Below are 21122 nucleotides of genomic sequence, written 5' to 3'. Positions count from 1 at the left end.
ATGTAAAAGAAATGAAGTGAAGAGATCATAGCTGTCAAAGTAGCACATACGCCCCTCACCCCTTCTACCGAAGGAACAAAATTGGCTTGGAAGCCATTGGTTAGGTGAGGCAGCAGAGAAGTGCCAAGTCCATCTCTTCCTTCCTCACTGCTTCTGCCAGGAAGCTGCTTAGCATTGCTGCAGAGAGATTCCATGGCTTGTTTTGTGTCAACAGATGTCAGTGTTCAGATCATATTAATCTGAAGCCTCCCCGCTCTGTTCTGTGTATGTGGGCTGAGCATAGAAGCAGATACATGTAGCCAGGCATCTCTGGGCATACCCTCTCAGGCACCCAGGCTAAGGTGAGACCCAAAAGAGCAAGTCCTTGTGCACCCAGGGTGTCTTTCGGCCCTGATTCTACCATAGCAGGCTGCATAGAGAGAGGTCTGTTCAGAAAAGCAGGGAGGAAGACTGAGAACGAAAACTGGCTGCAGAGTCTGTGATCACGGGAGTGATGCAGTGTATTCAGTCAGCGTGAGTCATACTTGCACATTGTTCCTAATTGCTTCTGATTTAATGGTGAATGAAAAGAAGTCAGGATATAGAACCAGAGTCCAGCACATCTCAACTGTTTGTTCTCTATGTTTTTTAACAATCAGAATACCTAAGAACTTGTGTGACCTTGTGTAAGTAATCACCTCCCACCCCTTGGCCTATGGGTCTTCATCTGTAAAATGGGAGGAATACAATCTACTTTCAGGGATTGGTATGAAGACTAAATGACTGAAAATCTGTTGAGTGCTCTGCCACGGCCTTGTGCAGCCAGGTCTTCAGTGTGAGGGATGCTCTCAGGTTGGCAGGGGGCAGGGATGGTATGAGATGGATGATATGAGACCCACCTCTTTGTAGTTAGCCATATTTTCTCACCTTGTGCAATAGATACATACCTTAGCATGATCAGGAAGGGAAATTGTAGCTCTGTGTTTGATTTTCTTGTCCCTTGCCCTCTCTCCCCAAAGAAACGACGTAAATTAAACTAGGAATTGAGAGGGGCAGGTTAGAACTAGCCCCGCCTCCAGCCCAGTTCTGTGTCCAAGGCCTATGCTGCTGTGTGTCATTGCAGGTGGCCCCAGCTGATGGCTTCTCTGACCTCGCCATGCAAGTGATGACATCTCCATCAAAGAACTACATTCTGTCTGTGATCAGTGGGAGCATCTGTATATTGTTCCTGATTGGCCTGATGTGTGGACGTATCACCAAGCGAGTAACACGAGAGCTCAAGGACAGGTAGAGCCACCTTGACCACCAAAGGAACTACCTGTCCAGTGCCCAGTTTGTACAGCCCTCCTGTATAGTGTACCCACTCACCTCGTTCTTCTAGGAGGTGGCATCAACACCCATGTTAGAGCAGAAGCAGGTGTCCTCTGTGCTGTCCCATCTCAGACTTCGCCCGTGTCCATGGTGTCCTCCTCCTTCTCGACCACTTGTGCAACAGCAGCAGCTGGCCGCTTTGGTTATTGCCTTTGTTGGCAAATTTGGGTTTACCTGCCCGTAGACAAGTCTCTCTCATACCAATGGAACTACCAATACTTCCAGAACCAACTTACCTGACCTGCAACTCAACTGATTTTTAAAAAAAACAAAAACAGAAACACCAAAAAAAAAAAAAAAAGAAAAGAAAAGAAAAAAAAGAATTTTTAAAGAAAGAAAAATGTATATAGTAACACATCTCCTCCAGGCTTGACTTGGGCAATGGGGTTATTTCTTCTGTGTGACTGTAAAATGAAGGCAGGACTTAAGGGAAACATACCACCCAATATGCTATGTAACTGGGATGTCTTGCTCATTTCTCAAAAGCACCTTTGGACCATGTGGGGGCCATGGACTTCACCGAGGAGTGGGAAATCACTGACCAGCCTGCTTTGGATCTTTTTTCCTTCTGCTAAAACAGTGATGCCTTCCAGTTCCCACCTTAATAGAGCCACTGCTGGTCAGACCCCAAGGCCACGAGTATTTCTGTGATCCCCTCACTTCAGTGAGGTAAAGCAAGCATGAACTTCCCTAGGCCAAAGGCAGATGGGTTGGGGAGGAGATCGACAGTGTGAAGCCGGTCAGAGGCTGGACCCTGAGTCCCAAGAAGTAGGATCCCAGGCATCTTCCTCCTCCAGGTTAGCATAGGACTCAGTTACATTCAGAGTGACTGTGCTGGGGATGGTAGTTAGTCTGGAAGCCTGCCCAGAGGCAGAAACTGCAACGAGTGGGGAGCTCAGGGGAGGAAGGAGGAGCAGGGATGGGTTCACTTTGCTCAATTTTTTAGGCAACAGTGGAGGTCCAAGACGTGATCTCAGGGTGTGACTGACAGTCCAACCTGACCCTTCTGCAGGCTCAAGGCCACCTTACCAGACAAGCCCCCTTATGGCTCTTTGTGGAGAGGACTTGGAAAGTTATTACGTTAAAAGATGGAGCCTTTTCTCCGTTTTTTTTCTTTCTGTCCATTTGCTGCATTTACCCACTGTAGTAGGCACTGGCTAAATGTACTTTGATGAATCATCACATGTTGTACTTCCAGAATCTGGCTTTATGGAAGCAGTCGTCCTGGCCGGCCTCCCTCATCCCTCCAGTGTGGGATGGCAGGTTTGGGGTATAAAAGGGGAGGAGCACAGGCATCACAGTGCAACCTGGCACACCTTGGTTTGAGTCTGGGGCAAGGAGTTACAGTGGGTGCACAAGAGGGCGGCATGTACAGTAGGAGATATATTTATATAATATATATTTTATTAACCTGTTAGACGTCCACAGAGTATTATAAATCATGTGCCTAAAACTGTCCACATAGACCATGGCGCCCTTCCTTGCCCTGCCCCTCCTTTGCCACTGTCCACATGTGCTGTGGGATGTCTGCAACATTTGTCTCCCCTGAAATGTGTTCGATACAAAGTGGGTCGGTTTGTGGATCGGTTGATTCAGATTACTCCTTGTCTCCTCTGATTGATGTATGTTTGAATACTGTGGTTTTCTTCTTTTTCTCGTTGCTAACCCTTCCGGGAGGCAGTGCAACCCACAAACCAGCTGTATCCCCCTGCCTAGGGCACCGTAAGTCACCAAGAGGAGTGGCTATACTGCCTGGTCCCCTCAGTCCTGCTCTTAGGGTCTTCCTGATTCTCAGCACCTGTCCTGGGATTCTTCCAAAACTTGAACCTCTTGGAGTCTGAGCAACATACCCCTACTGCCACCATTGTTGGACTAAATTGAGCTAGTCCGGATAGTCCACCCCCAGGAGTTCCCACCTGGGCCATGGGGGCTTGGGATTGAGAACCAGGATGTCCTCTGAACGCAGGCCCTCTGACATGTCTGGCGTGGTGTACAGGATAGAGTAAAACATTCACCATTTGGTGAGTGTGCAGGTACCATCCTCTGTCTCTGCATTCTCCCTCCCAGTGTATGTAAAACAAAGCAGTAGTTTAAGGTGTCTCGACATTTTGGCTTTGTCTGAAGCATATCTGGAAGCTTGAGAAGGAGTTTGATTCTTGACACATGTATCGTCTTTAGAAATGATGAGAATAAAAGGGATAATTCTGCTAGTATTTTTGTTGCTCTTGCTAGAAAGCATTTCACTATCCTGCTTGGAATAGTTTCACAAGACTGGTACTTGAGAGTCCCGGGTAGCGTCCTGAGCAATTTTCTACCTGCAGGGGCCCAACACTGTCTGAACCTGCAGCTCAGCTGTATCCATTCTGCCACTCGTTTGGTGTATTCACACAGGTTCTGGGGCACGTCTGGTCACTGGCCTCATAGGTCAGTCATGGGCAAATAGTTGAGTTAGTCAAGAAGAGGAAACCGTGGCCGTAGTGGAGAAGCTGATGATGGACCTTGGCCTTTATCTCTTCTAATGTCTAGCCTGTGGACAATAACAAGCCAGTGGTGGGGGCGTTTCCAAGGTCAAGGCCTCAGGCATTTGCTGAAAATCCAGGTAACTCATCTGGCCTCGTTAGCTCACTCTGGGGTCTCAGGGAGTCATGTTCAGTGTGCTCCAGAACACTCCAGAGGCGTCGGGAGGTTACTGTCCTGGGCTGGAGGCCCTGTGGTACAGGAGATCAGAAATGCAGGGCGACTGTCAAGAATAAGACACTTCCCTCTAACTGGGTTTCTCTCCCAGAAGGGTAGCTCTGGGTAGCCCTTACCTTGCTGCGGCTCTGCTATTGCTACTGTCTCCTCTGCTATTGCTACTGTCCCAAGAGAAATGTGCTGGCAAGATGCGCTGAGGTGGGAGCACAGTTGAGGCTTGGGTTCACTCTGGCAGGAGAGCCTTCCTCCTCTACCTTCCCTGGGGACCCCCTGGCTGCCACTGCCTGTTCTCTGGGTCCAGTCAGCTCGCTCCGAACCAGTGCATCCTTAGAAGTCCAGGGTTTCTGGTACTCAGCAGGCACTGGCTCGAATTCACTGCAGGCCTCTAGCTGTCTCATATCCTATGCTTCCTTTTCTGGGGGACAGTGAGCAGCTCTGCCTGGGGGAAAGAGGGAGGGAGATTCTGCTTTCCTAGAAGAGGTGACAGAATTTTCAGAGTTCACTTCTTCCTGTTTCCTAAAGTCGTATCATAAAAGAATCCAGTGGTAAAGAGGTCTATAAGGATCCATTTACGTATTATCAGACAAAATGGAAAGGGACTTCTGGAAATGTCTCCCATACTCCCCACTCCCACGCTGTGGTACAGCTTCTGTTCCAAAGACCCCCACTCTAGGGAGTCATCCAGGGAGAGAGAGATGGGTTCATGGGCCTCCTTTCTTAGCTGGTCTCAAGTTCTTCTGAGAAAAAGCTTTCATTTCCCATTTCTTCCCTCTCCCCTCCCCGCCCCCCCCCCCCCAATACTACATGTTATGCACAATACAGCTTATTTTAAGCAAGCAGATACAGGGAAGGGAGCTGGAAGGGACCCTTGGCAGCCAGCCAGCCCAGCCTGACACATTGAACCTAAATTTTGGCCATAGAACAAAAAGAAGAATAGGGCTTTTTGAATTGTGTGCATTTTGGTACATGTATTTGTATTTCAGGTTCTTACGGATTTGGGAAACCTGAAAGATCCTTTTTATTTTCCCCATTTTGGATAGCACCTATGTAGCTTTGTCAAGTACAGTACTCTGGTACCCTGAGTTTCTCCTTGGCCTTCAGGGACATCTCTCTCCTTCACCTCTTTTCCACTGCTCCCTGATTCCCAAGGGCTGTGGGGCCACAGCTCCTGTTTTGGCTTGCCTTTCTTACTGTCTGTCTGTCTGTCTCTCTCTCTCTTTCTCTCTCTCATTTGTCATTGGTTGGCTGTCTCTCTAATATACTCCTCTTGGTCCTCCTCTCCATTAGGACCAGGGTCCCATGTTAGGGCCGTCGAGTCTCAAACCGAATCCCCTTTCTTGCCCTCACCTCAGGCAACAGATAAGTCATAACAAACCCAGATTGACTCTTCTGAGTGACAAGCTTCCCCCATCCATCTAGTGAGATCACTATGGAGACCCCAGGACTGTTTGTCATCTGGAGCACAAGGCGGGACTCTCTGTTTAGTCTGGTGGTGGCAGGATCCTGGCAGTGGTTTCCTCTCCTTCGTCCTCCCCGAGATCTGTCACAACACACCGGTAGGGATGTTGTTTGAATACGTGCAGTAGAGAAGCCTCCCTGGGCAAGGAGAAAATTCAGAATGTGCCTCTATGTTGTTTTTGCCTTCCCCCAACGCAGAACCCATGGAACCTGGACCCCAGAGCCCAGCAGGCCTATGCCTGGAGCTAGGGGGGTTGGAGAGGCCCCGGGCAGACTGCAGTTAGTGCACGGGGTCAGGTGGTCAGCAGCACAGCTGGCGGCGGGAGCCTTTCTAAGCGGCTTCTGCCGGCACAGTGTCCCCAGTTCAGTCCGAGCAGAAAAACAGACTGAACAGCAGATGCTGTATGAGATCTTAGGCCTTGAACTTTTTTTTTTTAAAGAAAGAGAAAATACAGAAAAGTAAAATTAACAAGCCTCTTTTGTAAATGATTTTTCTTTCTATGTATAAAATCCCGGCAGTTCCTTGTTTTTACATGTTCATGCTGTGTAATTTTGAGATGTTACCAAGATCCTGAACATAATGTGCATTTTTTTCTGTACAGATGAAATGGGAGAATTTAATAAAGAGTTTGCAGGCTTTTACTTGTTAAATCTTCTCTGGTGACTGGGAGGATCCCCCCCAACTGCCTGCCCTGCAAGGAGCATCTTCCGAGCCATGCGCCCTGACCCGACTCGCCGCTGACGTTCGCGACACTTGCTAGTGTCGTATCTGTCTCCTCAGCTAAGTAGGTCAAGCGGAGTAGGACCATAGAACCTTTAGAGGCCAGATCCAAGGTTTTCTGACCGTCAGGCTGATATGTTGGGAATTACTCACTTTAAACCACGTCATAAGGCTCCTTTCCGGCAAGAGCATAGCTGGGACCTATCTTAACACATACGACACGTGGATGCACTCGTCTCTAGTGGCCCGTTCCCTCTGGGCCCAGAACTAGGTCTCATTTCTTTTCCATGCCCTGTCAGGTCCCTGTTGGTCAGCCCTCGCCTCCCCATTCCAACAGCCCAGTCCCAGGGCTGTGACCCCTGTGACACCCTTCTTGAGGCTTCTGCCTCCTTCACTGTGGCAAAGCTCATTTGCGTCTGGGTGTTAAAAAATCCTCACTTAAGGGTTTTGCATGGTCGCAAGGATTTCTTGAAGTAGAAACATCCATACCAGGATTCAAGTGCTAGGATGCCCAGTGAGAAAGGACCAGAGGACCCTGGGGCCAGAGTTTATTCTCAGAACTCCTCAAATCCACTTTCTGCAGCTGTCACATGGGAGACGGTGGGCCTGCGTGTAACGTGGAGGCCAGGAGAAGGTGAAGTGTAGAAGAAAAAAGGAGGAAGGGGGTTTGGGGGCCTTTGGACCAACTGCGAACACTGTGTGTAGGGAACTCTGGGCAGCCATCGCCCTGGATGGGAGGAGTGTGGGGCCAGCTGCTCCCGAGAGTCCTGGAGAGGCTGCCTGCTGTGGTGCAAGCATGGAAGATGCTCTCATAAAGGAGAGGTGGGTTCCCTAGTCCCACTGCACTCGGCCCCTCGACAAGATGCCACAGCAGTAGTGGGACCGTGCTGCCTTGGCAGTCTCTGCAGGAATCACCCTACCCTAAAATTCTGTGTGGTCTTTGTGATAAAAGATCCTTGGCCAACTTCAATCCTCAGAGCCATCTGGCATTTGTTCTCAAAAAGGGCTAAGAATGAAAGGATTTTACCCAAAGGGTAAATCTCCCCAAAAAGGGGAGAACTTTAGATACCCAGCTCTCAGCTGGATAAAGAAGTGAGACAGGGCGGGTGTGACCCGGCTTTCTCAGCTGGTGAGCAGCAAAACCTGACTATCTGCCCTGCCACATGCGTTTCCCTTTGGCCAGACTGGCCTGTATGACCCACGCTGGAGCTTGGGGTGGCTGACCTGTCCCCGGAGTCAGACCAGACCCTGGACAGGCCTCCCCTGAGAGCTGTTGACCTTGACCCCAGGATCCCACCTCCCTTGCCCAGAACAACTCACAGCACAGCAGTGTCTTCTCAAATTATCAGTATTTATGGAGAAATTTGGACAGTCTGGGAGAGAAAGAGGGATCCAACAGGTAACAAAAGGCAGCAAACTAGGAGGAAGCTGGCCGGAGCAAAGAGGGCGGGTCCGGGGCATGGGCAGCCCCTCGGAGAACGTGGAAGCCGCTGGGGCTCAGCCCCGTGTGCTCTGGGACCGGGACCCGGGCCGCGCCAGGAGTGCGCCTCCTGCCCACCTGTGCCCTGGAACGGGGGGCCACTCCTTGACCCCCTCTGGGGAGCGGCTCCATAGGGTGGGCCCCACAGCAGCGATTCCTCCAGAGAGCAGCCAGGATGAGGCCATAGATGAGAGCTGCGCCCAGCAGTCCCAGGTAGCAGTAGGTGGTGGCGATAAGGGTCTGCTCCAGCTCCACTGCCAGGGAGACAGGCACAGGGTGAAAGTGGACCCACCTAGCCCTCCGATGTTATGTCTTCACGGTCTTCTCCCTGCCCCTGCCTCCTAAAAAGCCGTCTCTGGCTCACTTTATGCTCTGTGAAGTTGTATTACTCCCCATTTACAAATTAAAAGTTAGACTTAAGATCTGTAAGGGCAGAGACCATCGGGACTGGGTGGGGTAGGTAGGTGGGTGGATCCAAAGCCAAGAGAAGAAGGTAAAAGACCCCCCAGGGGCCACAGAGAGTTGAGGGCTGAACCAGGACTAGACCCAGGTGCTCTGGACCGGGTCTACACCTTTTCCAGCCAGAATCTCGGGGCTCAGCTCTGATTGCATCATTCACAGGAGCTTCCCAGACCCCCCCTGCGGAGGGCCCCTCTGCTGGCTGAGCCCCTGAACATCGCCTGTGTTCCTGTCTTGGGACCGTTAGTGCAGTGTTCCTTCCGATTTAAACTTTGGTTCAGTGTCTGACCTACCCTTCTAGACTCACTAATGTTCAAACTGTGTTCCAGTTATTTCTCTGCCCTGACAGATACTTAGGACTCCATAAATGCTTGCTGAATGGGTCAATGACAGTGAAAAGTCAAGGTTTTGTGACCCAGGGGGACCCAGGTCAGTGTCTGGGGGTCCATACCTAGAAGAATGTGTCCAGTCTCATTTGCATTGTCTAGTTCCAGCCTTCTCCTGTGCCCTGGAACAGAATAGATGCCCTTCAAATAGCTTCCTTTTGCTGTGTCCCCCAAAGGAAACAAGCAGGCATTCACCACTAGAGAACACAGAAGCCAAGAGTGAGTGACAGAGTGGGTATTAGGGCATCAGGGGTAGCTGGTCCCCCGAACGTCATTGCACAGGCTCCAAAGCCAAGTCCAGGCTTCACCCAGAAGCTGGGGCAGAGCCAAGGTTCTTTGCCACACACAGCAGTGCTTATCTTGACCTCCTGGTTTGCCAGGGGGTAACTGATGTGGGGGTTCCAGGTGGTTGCCTCAGGAAGACTGGAGCACAACCCCTGGGTCCTCTGTACTCACCCTGGCCCCAGGGCAGCGGCAGCACAACTTCTGAGACTCCACTCTGGTGCAAGCCTCGGCAAGTCACAGACATCCCTGCCACCTCCTGAGGCAGCTGCAGCCAGCTGACTATGGGATCCCCATCTCCCCCAGTGGAGTCCTCTTCCTCCTGGTATTGGCCTTCCAGGACCCAGGAGACCCTCAGAGGGTCAGGGTCATGTCCTAGGGCCACACAAAGTACATGGAAGGGAGGGCCATAGGCTGGGATGAACAGGTTCAGTCTAGGTGGCTGGAGAGCCGGGGCTTGCATCTTATCTGTGGGGAATGAAGGGAAGAGGGATGTTACCCAGTACTACCAGCTTCTTCCAAACCCAGTCCTCTTGCATCCCCTTCCTTCTGGGGCCTCCGGAGACTCTTCTTCCCTTCCTCTCTGGCCTTCCTTTCGTCAGAATCTCCTTTTCCCCACTACTGGCCTTCTGGCCTGTTCAGCAAGCAAAATATGAGCTGAGCTTATCACTGCCACATGTTCCTCTGTCCTCTGGGCCTTCAGTATCCTTACTACAGAGCAAGGGAAGGAAATGGATTTAATGTTCTTGATGAGGCTTCCCCTCCCAGGCCTAAAAGTCCAGGTCTAAGGGGTTTGTGTCCATCCTCAAATGCTCCCAGCCAATTCCAGAAGCGTCAGCCTTTTCCCTGCTGGAAGTATACTCTTCTGAGCCCTCCTTCTCTTTCTGTCATCCCTACTGACCAGGGCTTCCTCCAAGGGGCCTCCACCATTGACACCTTTCTGCCCACTGCCACCTGCTCCATTGCAATCCTATGCACTAGGAGCACCAGATCCCTACACACTTAGACTCACCTTGATAAAGCAGTTGGGTACCTTCTCCAAAGATATACTGGCCTGAAAACCATATGGCACAGTAGTAGGTGCCCTCATCAGCAGGGCTGGCATTGCCCACAGTCAGGAGTGCAGCATTCTGGGCTGGGTCCATCTCTGCCAGAAAGCGAGGATTCACACCGGAACCATAGGTCGGGGGAGACCCTTCTCGCTGACTCAGCAGGAAGGTGGGGCCACTCCCCTTCGATTGCCGGTACCAAGATAGGACATGAACCCTGGCTGGACTTCCCTGCACCACACACCAGATCTGTGGATTGCCTCGTCCACTCACCACAGAAGACTGAGGCTGGAACAGAGAGGGCTGGAAGACCTCTGAGGCACCTGAAGAGGCAGAGAGGACAGTGACAGACTCAAAACAACTCAATGGTCATTTATTAGACACTATCAGCTCAGCCTAGTGTACAGTCTTGCTAGAAGGCCATTTGACAATATCTGTCAAAATTGTAAATCATCATACCCTGTGATCTGGCAATTTTATTTCCATAAATTTATCTTATTAAAATAATTGGAGTCGTATATTGGTAGACCTACAAAGATGAACGTTATAATAATGAGAAAATGAATGTAATTAAAGGAGAGGTTTGATTTTTAAATGAGACACTCATATGATGCAGTACTATGCAGGCCCCATAAAAGGAAAATGTAGAACTCTCACTTCTGGGTACGATGGAGTAGTTGGCAGGCAAATAATGTTCCCACTGAAAATAACTAGAAAAGCCAGAGAAACAGGTGATATTTCAGGTTTAAGAGAGTTACAGAAGCAACAGTGGCCCAGGAGGGTTAAGGATGCAGAGAGGAAAGAACCATGGAGATGCAAAGTGACAGTTTTCAGCCATCTGCAATTACCAACTCTAGCAAGAGGGTAAGGATCCAGATTTTCTCCCCAGGCAGAAGGCTGCAGGTGAGACAAGAGAAATTAGCAGAGACATTTATAGCCTCACAGGCTGGAGTGACAAAATTGAAAGCCTGAGGAACCTCAAATATATGTTCAGTTATCACCATTAACTGAGGTCTGAAATTTTATAAGATGGAACTTTAAAAGCTAAGCCCAGACCTCTGTAAAGCAGAGCAGAATTTTGCAGTGTCACAGTACTGAGAAGATGAAAGATCAGAGTTCTTTCAACATCTCTCAAAAGGAAACACTCTGCTGTATACACCAGCATACAGCATACACTTTGATTTCAGTTCAAAGTCCCAAACAGGTCAGCCCTAGGAACAAGGCAAATGAGTAGTAGGTGGAACTCTATTAAAACTGTATTCCAGGGGCTCCTGGGTGGCTTAGTCGGTTAAGCGTCCGACTTTCGCTTAGGTCATGATCTCGCGGTTCGTGGGTTCGAGCCCCGCGTCGGGCTCTGTGCTGACTGCCAGCTCAGAGCTTGGAGCCTGTTTCAGTCTGTGACTCCCTCTCTCTCTGACCCTCCCCTGCTCACGCTGTCTCTCTCTCTCTCTCCTAGAAATAAATAAAACATTAAAAAATATTAAAAAAAAAAAAAAACTGTATTCCATAGTCTTCTAACTAATTGTAAAGGAATTTTGGAATTAGGAAACTACCATTTGACAACCACCACAGTAATAATCACTCAGGGAAGAAGCATCAATAGATGATAAAACATTTTGGGTTTTGATAAGTTTATTTATTTTAAGAGAAAGAGCATGAGTGAGGGAGGGGCAGAGAGCTAGGGAGAGAGAGACTCCCAAGTAGGCTTCACACTGTCAGCACAGAATTCAATGTGGGGCTCAATCCCATGAACAGTGTGATCATGACCTGAGCCAAAATCAAGAGTCGGACACTCAACTGACTGAGCCACCCAGGCACCCAACCACAGAAACAAAATTAGTATCAACAGGAATGGGGCAAGTAGATATCATGTGCCTCCTGATATAGTGCACTGAGAACACAATCTTTCTACAGTATTCGTGTCATAAATGCATGCCTTAATCTAATCATGAGGAAACATCAGGTTTGAAGCATCAAACCCCAGTTGAGGTATATTCTACAGAATAACTGGCCTGCACTCTAACATGAAAGGGTGAAAACTAAGGAAATGTTCTAGATTAAAGGAGCATAAAGAGACGTGATAATGAAGTGCAGTGTGGGATCATAGATTGGATGATCTTGGACTATATATATATATATATATAGAAAGAGTAATATAGAAAGAGTAATATATCATATATATATATGAGTAAGACTGAATCATATTAATGTTGGCTTCTTGATTTTGGTCATTGTACTATGTTACACTAAGATTGATGGCTGACTTCTCATCAGATATGATGAAAGCCAGACAGCAATGGAAGGACATTTAAAGTTCTCACGTGAAAAAAAAAAAACCTGTCAACATAGAATTTTTTTTACCTAATGAAAACCTAATGAAACAGTCTTTAAAATAAAGATGTTCTCAGATAAAAGCTGAGATAATTTGTCATCTTCAGGAATCCTAAAGGGAAATCTCCAGGCAAAAGAAAAATGATCCTAGGTGGAAATACAGAACCGCATGAAGGAATGAAGAACAATAGAAAGGGTAAATATGTTGTTAAATATAAATAAATATTGTCTGTACAAAGTAATAGAAATGTTGACTTAAAATGTCTTATAAGAACAACACAGAAGTTGGGAGGAGACAAGTGAAGTTAAAATACTCTAACATTATAGCCTTATTAGGGAAGTGATCAAAGTAGTATTATATTAGAGCATGAAGTCAGAAATGCATATTTTAATCTGTAGGAGTAGCCACTAAAAAAAATAATAAAAGAATGTATAATTAACAAGTTTTTAGACGAGGGAATATATTCTTAAAAAGAATCCAGGGGCACCTGGGTTGCTCAGTTGGTTGAACATCTGACTCTTAATTTCAGCTCAGGTCATGATCTCACAGTTTGAGTTTAAGCCCCATGCTAGGCTCTGCACTCAGTGTGGAGCCTACTTGGAGTTCTCTGTCCCCTCTCTCTGCCTCTCTCTCCCCAAAGTAATTTAAAAAAAAGAATGCAAAAGAAGACAACAGATAAGAGGAAAAGGAACAAGTAGTATAGTAGGTATAAACCCAAATATTTAGTAATTACACTAAATATAAGGGGACTAAATTCTATTAAAAGACTAGAATAGACAGAATGGATCAAAATCTAACAACTATAACCTGCTAATAAAGGTCATACCCTAAATATTAAGACTTCAAAACTTTGAAAGTAAAATATTATTATCACTGACATAGCTATACTAACATCAGATCAAATAGACTTTAAGGCAAGAAATAGTACAAGAGATGACGATGTACACTTAATGATGTAAAAGGGTCATTTCACCAGAAAGACATAAACCCAGCCATATCAATAATCATATTAAATGTAAGTAGTCTAAACACCTCAATTAAAAGTCTGATTGGATAATGGGGCGCCTGGGTGGCTTAGTCGGTTAAGCGTCCGACTTTCACTTAGGTCATGATCTCGCTGTTCTTGGGTTCGAGCCCCGCGTCGGGCTCTGTGCTGACTGCCAGCTCAGAGCCTGGAGCCTGTTTCAGTCTGTGACTCCCTCTCTCTCTGACCCTCCCCTGCTCACGCTGTCTCTCTCTCTCTCTCCTAGAAATAAATTAAAAAAATATTAAAAAAAAAAGTCTGATTGGATAAGAAAATAAGCCTAACTATATTCCATCCACAAGAAACCCACATAAAGACAAAAATAATTTAAAAGAAAAAGGACAGCAATGTCATACCACATATTCTACTATGATCTTTTTTTTTAAACTGAAGGGGCAGTATCAAAATCAAATAAAGTTGATTTCAGGGCAAAGAATGTTACTAATAGAAAGTTTTATTTCATAATGTTAAAGAGTTCAATTCATTAAGAGAATATAACAATCTTAAACATCTACACACATATGGAATTTCAAAATAAAAAAGCAAAAATAATAGAACTGCACAGACAAATCCACAATAACAGCCAGAGATTTCAACACCAATCTTGTAATATTTGATAGAACAAGTAGATAGAAAATCACTGAGGGTAATGATGACTTGAATAATACCATCAACCAATTTGCTAAGTGGTACTTCTAGAACACTCCACCCAACAACCCCCAAATACACTTATTTTTCTTTTTTTTCTTTTTAATTTTTTTTAATGTTTTATTTATTTCTAGGAGAGAGAGAGAGACTGCTTGAGCAGGGGAGGGTCAGAGAGAGAGGGAGTCACAGACTGAAACAGGCTCCAGGCTCTGAGCTGGCAGTCAGCCCAGAGCCCGACGCGGGGCTCGAACCCACGAACCGCGAGATCATGACCTAAGCGAAAGTCGGACGCTTAACCAACTAAGCCACCCGGGCGCCCCCCAAATACACTTATTTTTCAAATGCCCATTGAACCTTTATCTACTTAGATCATGCTCTGAGCATAAGACAAGTCTTAATACATTTAAAAGGATTCGAGTCAAACAAACAATGTTCTTTGACCACAGTGGAATTAAATTAGAAATCAGTAACAAAGATTTGGAAAATTTCCAAATGTTTGGCAAATAACATTTCTAAATAACCTATTGGTGAAAGAACAAATCTGGAAGTATAACCATATTTAGAAGTAAATAAAAATAAGAACGTGATATGTCAAAAAATGTGTGGGTGTTACTGACACATTTTTTACAGTAACTGGAAACAGACATGGGGGATCTTATTCAGATGATAAAAATGCTTTAAAACTCAATGTTGGCTATAGTTGCACAACTTGGTACACTTATTGAAAACAAATTGTAAAATTTGTAAAATGGGTGAGTTGTATAACATGTACACTTCATAGAAGTTGTTTCTAAAAACACATAAGGAAAGGAAAAAATAAAATTTTATTTGCAGACAGCTTAGTGGTATGCATTAATAAATTTTTAAATGTATAAACTATTAGAATTAGTAAATGAGTTTATCAAGGTCACTAGATATAAGGTAAATATAGAAAAATAAATTCTATTTCTATATAAACTATAAGTAGACAATGAAAGTAACAAAATTCTATTCATGATAGCATCAAAAACAACAGATACCTGGAAATCTTTTTTGTTAAAGTTTATTTTGAGAGAGAGAGCACGCACATGAGCTATGGAGGGGCAGAGAGACAGACAGAAAATGGCAAGCAGGCACCGTGTTGTCAATGCAGAGCCTGGCACAGGGCTCAAACTCAAGAACTATGAGATGACGACCTGAGCCAAAATGAAAAGTCAGACGCTTAACCAACAGAGTCACTCAGGTGTCCCGCTAGAAATAAACTTAATAAAAATATGCAAGTCATCTACACTGAAATATATACAACATTATTATTGAAAGAAATGTTTAAAATGTAAATAAGTATATACCACGTGCATGCCTTGGAACATTCAGTATGATAGTGTCAAACTTAGCTCATATTCTGAGCTATAAAACAAGTCTTAATACATTTAAAAGTTTCAGTCAAACTCAAGCAGGTCTTTTTGTGGAAAATGATAAGCCGATTCTAAAATTTTTATGGAAATGTAAAATTCCTAGAATATCTAGGGCAATCACAAAGAACAGCAAAACTGGAGGATTTATACTCCCAAGAAGCAAAACTTTTAAAGGACTAATATAATGAAAACAGTCTGGTTCCACAATGGATCAGTGGAACATGAGACAGAATCCAAAACATGTATATAGTTTTATGACAAAGGGATACTACAATGCTATGGAGAAAGGACAGTTCTTTCGTGCTGGGTCAACTTGATATGCACATATGAACAGCTGTGTGGGTTTTTTTTTTTTTTTTTTTTTGGCACAAACAATGAACTTTAACCTCTAACTCTTAATAGAGTGCAACCAGAAATCAGTTTCAGCTGGATTAACATCTAAATCTGGAATGTAAAATAATAAAGCTTAAAAGATAACATAGGATAATTTCTCTTTTTTAAGTGTATTTATTGGAGAGAGAGAGAAAGCAAGAATGAGCAGAGAAGGGGGGAAGTGGGCGGACAAAGGATCCTAAGTGGGCTCCATGCTAACAGCAGAGAGCGTGATGCAGGGCTCGAACTCACAAACTGTGAGAACGTGACCTGAGCCGAGTCGGATGCCACCCAGGCACCCCAAGAATATCTTTATCAGCATAAATCTTGGAAAGAAATCTTAGTAGGCAAAGATTTCTTAAATACAACACTTAAAAAAAGCCAATGATAATGGAAAAACTTCTATGTAAACAACATTACAACTGGGGGTGTCTGTTTATCAGAAGACACCATTAACAGTAGTGAAAAGATCCATGGAGTGGAAGATACTCACAACACATATAACCATCAGAGGATTTCTATTTATATTATATAAAGATCTCCCATAAATCATTAACAAAAAGTCAAATGACCCAATAAAAAAAAATGAAACAAAAGATTTGAACAGGCCCTTCACAGAACAGGATATTCTAAAGGTCAACAAACATGGAAACCTGCTCAATCCCATTATTCATCAGGGAAACAGATATTAAGACTATGAGATCAGGTGTATACCTCAATGGCTAAAATGAAAAAGACAGGTAATACTCCGTTTCAGTAAAGATGTGGGAGCAATGGGAATTCTCTTATAAATGTATGTATCTTTTTGCTCGTATCCCAAGATCTGAAGGAAATTTTAAAACCGTTAACAGCAGTAGTGTGTGGGTTTGGGGTCATGGGAGGTCTTACAGCTTGTAATATTTCTGCTGATGTTTGATTTTATTTTGCAGGCTTTACTATTACTAACATCAGGAGTTAAAAGTTTCGCATTTTGAAAAGAACAAGTCTCTCTCCCCCATCACACTCAAATACCAAGACCCAGTACGTACTGGTATTTCCTCGCCCTTGTCTCTCCTGACCTTTCTGTAGTACTTACCTTGACCACTCCAGGGTCAAAGCCCAGTCTACCTTCACCCCCCAGGGGCTAACCCCACTCTCCTCCCCTCCCACCCATCCATCAGCCTTCCCACTGCCCCAGTCTCCATGCCTGATCTCTCCCTCACCCTCTCTGCGGGCTCCTGTACAAGCATGCTGCGGGTAGTTCTTCCCTGAGGGTGCCTCAGTTTCCCTCTGGTCTCATTTCCACAAAAGTAGAGTGAGGAAGATCCACCCCACCCCCTGCATTCCCCAGCCTTGGAGGTTACCAGCTGGCAGACAAGTCCCAGTCGCCAGGTCCTGCATACCTTGTCACCCAGCTACCCTCCCCTCCACCAAAGCCTCTCAAGCCTGGGTCACCTCCTGCCACCTGGATGGCCCCCAGCCAACCACTGCTCCTGCTGGTGCCAACGTCATGCCCCAGCCCATCCCCCACCCCTCCGGAACGCCACCACTTTCACCAGACCCCCATCTACCAGCCGCGTGACTGTGGACACCTTATCTAAGCCTCGGTTTCACTGTAAAGTGGAGGGCTGTAGAATCTACCTCACAGAATTGTCATAAGGATTAAATGAGATCAAGTCTAGCATACAGTGACTGCTTAATCAATGTCACCAATTTCTACTATTTCTGTTCAGCTCCATCGGACTGCATGGCTCAAATGATCTGCCTCCCCCCACCTTCCCCAAGTACTGAAACCGCTCCTCTCATCCTTCAGCTACCCTGCCCAAGCCACTCTGTCTGTCCAGCCCCTGCACCCCCTCCCATTCTCGGCACTCAGGCCTAGGAGGTGGGATTGAGGGGTCTGCCTGGCTGTGCACCAGCCACCCTCCCTCCCTCAGCTTCCAATACTCCCCCCTGCTCCTCTGTAGGCTCCTAAACCAGAATCTGCCCACACTCATAAACCTCCATCCCTATTAAAATGGAAAGGGGCGCCTGGGTGGCTCAGTCAGTTGAGCGGCCAACTTCGGCTCAGGTCCTGATCTCAGCTCAGAGCCTGGAGCCTGCTTCAGATTCTGTGTCTCCCTCTGCCCCTCCCCCTACTCATGTTCTGTTGCTCTCCCTCTCTCAAAAAATAAACATTAAAAAGATATTTTAAAAGGAGAGAGAGGCCTAATTAGGATCTGGGACAGGGAGAAGGGAGAACCTCACCTGAGACAGAGTGCATCAGCCAGACACACAGGGCCCAGCCACGCCAGGACATCGTGACTCTACTCAGAAGCTTTGGTGGGGATGCCATCTCCATAACAGCCCAAGGCTGGACTGAGCATGCAGCACTTCTCAAGCTGAGCCCTCCCTGTGGCCCCTGGAATCAGGGGCTTGGCGTCGGCTTCCTCCCTAGGTGCAGAAGGTGGGGGGCAGACACAGGCGCAGAGCAGTTGTGGGCCAACCCCAATATCCGGTCTCTCGGAAAGCCCCTGAAGGGGTGAGGTGGGGCATCCGAGTGCTGGGGCGAAGCACAGAGGACTACTTGGTTTGCAAGTAGTTAAGCAAAGGGCATGGTTTATTGACCCCTGAAACAAGTCCCAAAAAGGTTCCAGCCCCAGGGGTCTGGCAGATCCGCAGGACTGAACTGTGATATCAGAAGCACATCCCTTTCCTTCTCTCTGCTCTGTATCCATCTTTCTTTCGGTTTGGTTTCCAGGCAGGCTCTCCACATGTGGTGGGAAGATGCCCCCAAGGGCCCAAGGCTCACACTGGCCAGCACAGCCACCTCAGGGAAAAGGAAAAGTCTCCTTCCTGTTACTTAGAGCACAGGTCCGAGGCTGATGTCAGTTGACCTAGCCTGGACCGTGCACTTGCCCAAACCAATCCCTGTGATCAGTGGGCTGGCTGGGCCTGGGTCACCTGTGCTCCCTGGAAGCTGAGCCATGGGGGCAATTTCAGAGGATCTTTGAGGACTTCTCCTCTGGGAACCAGAGCTGGATGCAGTGACCAGAGGGTCCTCAGCAGGTATCTATCTGTCCAAAGAGACTAATGTAACAGAAGAAGGGGGGACAGCTCCGGCCCAAGAGGGGCCCCTCTGCTACCTCCTCCCTGCTTCTTAGTTTGGTAGTCATATCCCCACATTCTCACAAAGTCTCCACCTCACTGTTTGTCCATGTTGCTCTCTAAAGGGCGCCTCTGCTTCCTGACCATCCCAAGAAGTGGCCCGCAGTTTGTCCTGCAGCTCGGGGAGAAAAGCCTTGACGTCCTGCTCACCAGAGTCCTGAGACATCCTCCTGTCCAGAGAGACCAAGACCTCATGGTTCTGCAATAACAAACAAGATAATAATAACAATAAATAACTGGCAACCTCCTCATCTTCCCTTCAGGTTATCGGGTGGACTCCGTGCCAGACCCAAAAAGCACTTAGCACACACAGTACCCGGCATGTTGGAAACAGCTGGTGAATGAGGTAGGTCGCATTTTCCAAGATGGCCACCACAATGCATCTAACCCCACACGCCCTTTCTTTTTCCACCCAAGTTAGTATTCATTTTGTAAGCTGAGATATAATTGATGCACAGTAAGCTATACGTATTCAAAGTGTATGGCTTGGTAAATTTTGGCATGTACATGCCCCTGAAGCCATCACTGCTATCAGGATCAGAACACATCCTCCACCCTAAAAGTTTCCTCATGTCCCCCTGTCATCCCCCCCACCCCCACCCCACCTCTAGAATCTCCAGGCAACCATTGGTGTGCTTCCTGTCACCACAGGTCAGTTTGCATTTTCTAGACTTTTTATATAAATTGCATAACACTGCATGCACCTTTTTGTTTTTTTTCATGGAGCATCATAACTTTGAGAGCTGTCCATGTTATTCCATGTACCCAGAGTTCATTAATTTTTATTGCTGATTGTATTTCACTGTATGCCATAATTTACTTATCTGTTCACCTGTTGATGGACATTTGGGTTGTTTCTCATTTTTGGCTCCTTCAAATAAGGCTGCCATGAAGATTCACATGTAAGCCTTTGTATGGACATACACTTTCCTTTCAAGGTGATTACCTTGGAGTTGCATGGCTGGGTCACAGGGTAAGTGGATGTTTAACTTCCTAAGAAACTGCCCAGCCCTTTTCCAAAACGTCTGTATGAGAGCATCCTTGACAACCCTGCATATGGCCAATCTTTTTGTCTTTGATGTTCTAGTAGGGGTGTGGTGATAGCTTACTGTGGTTTTAACTCGCATTGTCTAATGGCTAATGATGTCGCTGGGCTGCCGTGCTGGGAAGAAGCCAAGCAGTGGCCGGCAAAGCCCATGTGTAGGTGTTCAGCTGACGACCAGCCACATCCGCTAGACATGTCAGTAACCCTCAGTAACTCTCAGATGGTTCCAGCCCCAGCCTTCAGCCCCCTCTCCCCCTACCCCTACCCCCTGATGCCACACAGAGCAGAAATAAGCTGAACCCACCAAGCCCTGCCCAAACTACAGATTCATGAGCAAAGTAGATGTTTGTTATTTTAGAAATGATTTTTTTTTAAGTTTATTTCTTTTTTTTGAGAGACACAGAGATAGCACGGGTCGGGAAGGGGCAAAGAAAGAGGGAGAGGGAATCCCAAGCAGGCCCCGAGCTGTCAGCACAGAGGCAGACGTAGGACTCGAACTCGTGAGTCACGAGAGCATGACCTGAGCCAAAGCCAGATGCTTAATCAACTGGTTAAGCCACACAGGCGCCCCCAGAGTAGAGAACTGAGGAGCTTAGGCCCTCCTGATGGACTGCCTGGATTTGAATTCTCCCTCTGCTACTTCTTTTCTAAGTGAACCAAATTCTTTAACCTCTCTGAGCCTGAGTTTTATCTTCTACAAAATGGGAACAGTAGAACATGCCTCAGAGGGTGGTTATGAATCTAAAATGATCCATGTCAGGAACACAGCCGACCTAGCCTGGCACCTGCTACCGTTATTTTTACTAGTGTTGTGTGATGGCTGTATGGATATAAAAACACCCTCCCTCATTCTCTCCCAGGGAGCTTGTCTGCCCAGCTCCTGGTGGAAAGGCCTCAGGTGTACGGGTAGGATGAGTTAATATCAGTTGTTCTAGGTAATTTACAAACATGAAATCACTTGGGTTTTTAAATTTTGAATTCTCTTTGGGGTGCCTGGGTGGTTCAGTCAGTTAAGTGTTCAACTTTGACTCAGGTTATGATCTCATAGATTGTGGGTTCAAGCCCCACATCAGGCTCTGTGCTGATAGCTCAGACCCTGGAGTCTGCTTTGGATTCTGTGTCTCCCTCTCTCTCGGTCCTTCCCCCACTTGCGGTCAGTCTCTCTTTCTCTTTCAAAAATGAATAAATATTTTAAAATATTTAAAATATGGATTCTCTTCTTATATGTCATGTATTGCCAGGCAAAATGTTCTGTCCCTCTGAGCCTGCTTCCTGCCCCTCAAAACAGTGTCAAGGCCATCT

General features: G+C 46.5%; 2 protein-coding genes across 3 annotated transcripts in view; one reads left to right on the top strand and one right to left on the bottom strand.

Moving 5' to 3' along the window:
- GLG1 (golgi glycoprotein 1) overlaps positions 1-6153 on the top strand; it is a 160206-nt gene extending 154053 nt beyond the window's left edge. The window contains exon 26 of the mRNA XM_039256432.1: positions 1103-6153. Within this exon, the coding sequence (XP_039112363.1) occupies positions 1103-1270 (168 nt within the window). The 3' untranslated portion in view covers positions 1271-6153. The remainder of the gene's footprint in view (positions 1-1102) is intronic.
- Positions 6154-7587: 1434 nt separating this feature from the next.
- LOC120248192 (immunoglobulin alpha-2 heavy chain-like) lies at positions 7588-18053 on the bottom strand. Of its 2 annotated transcripts, none has more exons than XM_039256433.1 (5): positions 17876-18053; positions 9843-10202; positions 9005-9298; positions 8614-8670; positions 7588-7957 (listed from the first exon to the last, which is right to left on the bottom strand). In XM_039256433.1, the coding sequence occupies exons 1-5, from the start codon at positions 17967-17969 to the stop codon at positions 7641-7643; spliced, it is 1122 nt and encodes a 373-aa protein (XP_039112364.1). In that variant the 5' UTR covers positions 17970-18053; the 3' UTR covers positions 7588-7640. The 2 variants fall into 2 exon arrangements, with proteins under 2 accessions (XP_039112364.1, XP_039112365.1); XM_039256434.1 differs by having other exon boundaries at positions 9843-9977.
- Between the last annotated feature and the right edge of the window lie 3069 nt (positions 18054-21122).

The sequence above is a fragment of the Hyaena hyaena genome, unplaced genomic scaffold, assembly GCF_003009895.1.
Source record: "Hyaena hyaena isolate Hyena2069 unplaced genomic scaffold, ASM300989v1 scaffold_584, whole genome shotgun sequence".
Taxonomy (NCBI): domain Eukaryota; kingdom Metazoa; phylum Chordata; class Mammalia; order Carnivora; family Hyaenidae; genus Hyaena; species Hyaena hyaena.
The sequence above is the reverse complement of the archived record's forward strand: the minus strand, read 5'-3'. Positions and strand labels throughout refer to the sequence as shown.

Excerpts from the sequence above, each read along its gene's own strand:
- LOC120248192 (XM_039256433.1), bottom strand. The coding sequence starts at position 17,969 with ATGGAGATGGCATCCCCACCAAAGCTTCTGAGTAGAGTCACGATGTCC. Across the intron at positions 10,203-17,875 it reads GCTGATGCACTCTGTCTCAG|GTGCCTCAGAGGTCTTCCAG; the intron begins GTGAGGTTCTCC and ends CTGCCTCTTCAG. Across the intron at positions 7,958-8,613 it reads GACTGGACACATTCTTCTAG|TGGAGCTGGAGCAGACCCTT; the intron begins GTATGGACCCCC and ends TCTCCCTGGCAG.